The sequence below is a fragment of the Mesitornis unicolor genome, unplaced genomic scaffold (genome assembly GCF_000695765.1).
Source record: "Mesitornis unicolor isolate BGI_N332 unplaced genomic scaffold, ASM69576v1 Scaffold31640, whole genome shotgun sequence".
NCBI lineage: Eukaryota > Metazoa > Chordata > Aves > Mesitornithiformes > Mesitornithidae > Mesitornis > Mesitornis unicolor.
This window is the reverse complement of record NW_010159446.1, coordinates 1-3,658: the sequence shown is the minus strand read 5'-3', so window position 1 is coordinate 3,658 and position 3,658 is coordinate 1. Positions and strand designations below refer to the sequence as shown.

Below are 3,658 nucleotides of genomic sequence, written 5' to 3'. Positions count from 1 at the left end.
CCAAAAACCCCCTCACAGAAAACACAATACAGTGGTGCTTAATTGCTGGCTGGGTTGAACCGTGACAGGTATGACACAGCCATTTTGTACATTTCCCGTACTATCAGACACAAAAAGAAGGTGATGAAGGAGAAAGCCATACTTTGTTTCACTTCTTTCTTAAAGCATATTGGGGTACTGGCTGTATGGTACTATACTTTGTCGTTGTTTAAGCTTCTGTAAAGCTGCTTTTTTAGAATACTTGGAGCATATTTTGAATATGGGGAAGTAACCATGTTTAATGTACTGTGCCACTTACTTCAGAAATCCGGCGGGAAGGACTGGCCTCACGGGCAGAGGATTGTTGGGGCGCTGGGGACCAAACCATGCTGCTGATCCTGTTGTAACTAGGTAAGGGACAGACGACCTAAAAGTGCTGTGCAGTAAAGCAAAAAATACGCATTTTGCTTTTTTCTGTGCATCTCTGGACAGGCTGTTACTTTTCACAGGCCTTTTGTGTGTATTCCTCTGAGTAAGGCTATTTAGGTATGGGTATCTGGATGGAGAGATACAGAGACGTATGGAAATTGAATTTCATAATTTTTTTGGCCTTTGTCTCTGGAAAAGAATAAGGACTTGCTGTTTGACAAGCAATCACTTCTGAAATGCTGAGAAAGTAATTTTTAAAAAACAAAGCCAACAACTCAGGAAGTGTAACGCAGTAGAAGTACATTCTACAAATAATTTTCAGTATTGAATGTGAAAACTGAAAGGATTACATGATACTTTTATACTGTATGTGTAGTATGTCAAAAGGCCTTAGATGAGGCATATTAAAATGCAGGAATAGATTTTTTGTGTCATAAGTACTCAACTGCAAAAAAAACAAATATTAACTTGTCATACTGTATTGGAGAAGAAGGTGGGGTTAGGCAGTTCTTTTTTTTTCCCCCTTTTTCCCCTTTTTTCATTTTTTTTCTTCTTTTTTTCTTTTTTTTCATTTTTTTCATTTTTCTTTATTTTTCATCAGTGTATGCTCCATTTTAACAGTGCTTTGCTTGCAGGATCTGTGTGTACATGCTAACGTTTTTACACAAAATCAACATTCAGAGATGGTTGCTTAGTAAACAAAGGTGCGAGCTATGAAGTGCCATTCTGAAGGTAGAACCAACGTGAAAATCGTCCTAATGCATTTTACATATTCCCCTTTTCAGAAGGCTGCCAATGCTGCTGAGTACTTCCTTGAATGTAAAAGAAATGCTGTTTTTATTTTCTTTGTTTAGCTAGTTTTTTTGCTTTAATTATTGGTAGTAGTATTCAGTTCTTTACTGAAGGCAATGGTGGGTGTTGGTGGCTTTGCGATGGTGCTGGGTGAGCAGTGTGGAGGTGTTGCAGCCTGCACGTACGTTCTGTTCTAGCAGAAAGCGTACTTCTCTTTTTTATTGGTAGGCACAAGTGCCACTCTGTGAGCACTGCAGTTGATGAGATGTGCTGGATGCAGCTCTCAAAGGAGCTGTTGCTAACATTGTGGCTGTGCAAATGTGACTCTTAGTTTCTGCCACCTTGGTCAAAGAAAACACAGTTGGTGAACTTGTGTGCAAAAACTCAAGTATTTTGCCCTTGATTGCAGTCTTGCCAGAAAGCATCTGTTGCTTCCTCTGACTACTGATGGTTCTTTTTCTGCTTGGTTTGCCCCCACGCATATGACAGGGCGGATGCCTTGCTGTTTCTCTCCCAGGCCCTTGTGTCAAGAAGCAGCAAAGAATGTTCTTGTTTGTCTTTGCTGCAGGTGGAAGAGGGATAGAAGTGGAAACAAAATTGCTCATCCAGTTACTGGCAAAAACATCTTGCAGTTCGTGGCGATCAAGAGGAGAGACTGTGGGGAGTGGGCCATTCCAGGGGTAAGAGCAAAGCTCCAGTGAAAGTAGACATTTCCCCATTAGTAAGGCTGTGAGGTGCTACATGGTGTGCATGTGCTAAAAGTGTGCTTTTTGAGGAATGACCTCATGTTGCAGAGGTGAGGAGAAGTGCTGTGTAAACTGGCTTTCCCCAAGTGTCGACTGGTATGCCTTCTGCTGTTTCTGCGTTGCAAGGTGGTATTCACATTTAATCCTGACTGTGCACTTTGTTTAATGCAGGCACAATTTAATCCATTGCAGGTGTCGAAGGATGTGCGTGCTCTAAGTGTAGAGTTCCTCCTATGTGTGGAGCATCATCCTGATGGATGTAATATACTAAGGGCCAGATAAAGGGGAGCAGTAATAATAAGTGGTGTCTGATGACTTTTTTAAAAATTACTTTTATTTTTCCCTGTCTCAAAAGGGGATGGTAGACCCAGGGGAGAAGATCAGTGCTACCCTGAAGAGAGAATTTGGGGAGGAGGCCTTGAACTCCTTGCAGAAATCACCTGAGGAAAAAGCAGAGTTGGAGAAACAACTCCACATGCTGTTCAGCCAGGAACACTTTGTGGTGAGCTCTGTTTCTTTTGTGATAGCCTCTTGAGCTGTGCATGTAACTCGCAGCTGAAAACTGAAAAAGTGTAGCTGAGATGAAGATAGGCTGTGACGGTACTAAAAGTTCTGTAAGGGCCAATGTATTGGAGGGAAAGAAACAAAAATATTATTGATTCCACATTCTCAACAAGGTTTCCCGTTGGTTTCCTGTTGTGATACTGAGCTTGTTTTGGTTTTTCTGGGGCCTTAGGTGTACAGAGGATATGTGGATGACCCTCGTAACACCGATAATGCCTGGATGGAGACAGAGGCTGTGAACTATCATGATGAAACTGGTGGGTATCTCCATATGTGCTCCTGGTTGCCGTTTATATATTTGAAGTTGGGATGTATGTTCACCTGAGATTGGCAGCAAAATTCCATTGCAGTGGAACTTCTAACATGCAAGTCCGATGTAAAATATTGGACTAAAATCAATGGATATGAGTGTCTCTTGTCTCCTAAGATGTTTGGCCGTGACAGGTAGTTGTTATTCCCTTTTAGTTTCTGTCAGTCTTCAAATAAGGAACGTATGGACTTTGCCTGGAATTATTTATTCAAGGGTTAGCACGTCAGTGGGTTAGCAGAACTTGGAAGGGACCTTTGAAAGTAATATAGTCCAACTGCCCCTGCTAGGAGTAGGGATGTCTTCACCTAGATCAGATTGTTCAGCACCCTGTCCAGCTTGATGCTGAATGTTTTCAGGTATGGAGCATCGGTTAGCTAGTTCTAAGCTCTGGGCCCTGTTCCTCTGTGTGGAAATTTTAACACTGGACAAGGGTTCCTTCTTGTGATTATATTTATTTTGAGTTGGTTTAACTTCCCCTTTTTAATGAGTCTGAGGTGAAAAGACCTGGCACTTGGTCTTCTTGAATCTCATGCAATTGACCTCAGCCTGATCCAGCCTGTCCAGTTCCCTCTGCAGAGCCATCCTACCCCCAGACAGACCAACACTCCCAACCAAATTTGTCCTATGCAAACTTCCTGACAGTGCACTCAATTTCTTGGTCTATGTCATTGATAAAGATATTAAACAGAAGTGGCCCCAGTACTGAGCCCTGGGGAACACCACTTGACTGGCCACCTGCTGGATTTAGCTCCATTTACCACAATGCTTTGGGCTTGGCCGTCCAGCCTGTGTTTTACCACGTGAACTGTATGCCCGTCCAAGCCTTGCCCAGCCAGCT

The 3,658-nt window shown here is 42.6% G+C and overlaps 1 protein-coding gene across 1 annotated transcript; it reads left to right on the top strand.

The window, feature by feature from the left end:
- Window positions 1-303: 303 nt before the first annotated feature.
- LOC104542406 (ADP-ribose pyrophosphatase, mitochondrial-like) lies at window positions 304-2,767 on the top strand (the record flags this gene model as incomplete). Its single annotated transcript, XM_010186703.1, has 4 exons — window positions 304-390; window positions 1,769-1,880; window positions 2,302-2,448; window positions 2,683-2,767. Coding segments are annotated over 4 exons (431 nt in total), but the record flags the coding sequence as incomplete, so codon positions are not given.
- Between the last annotated feature and the right edge of the window lie 891 nt (window positions 2,768-3,658).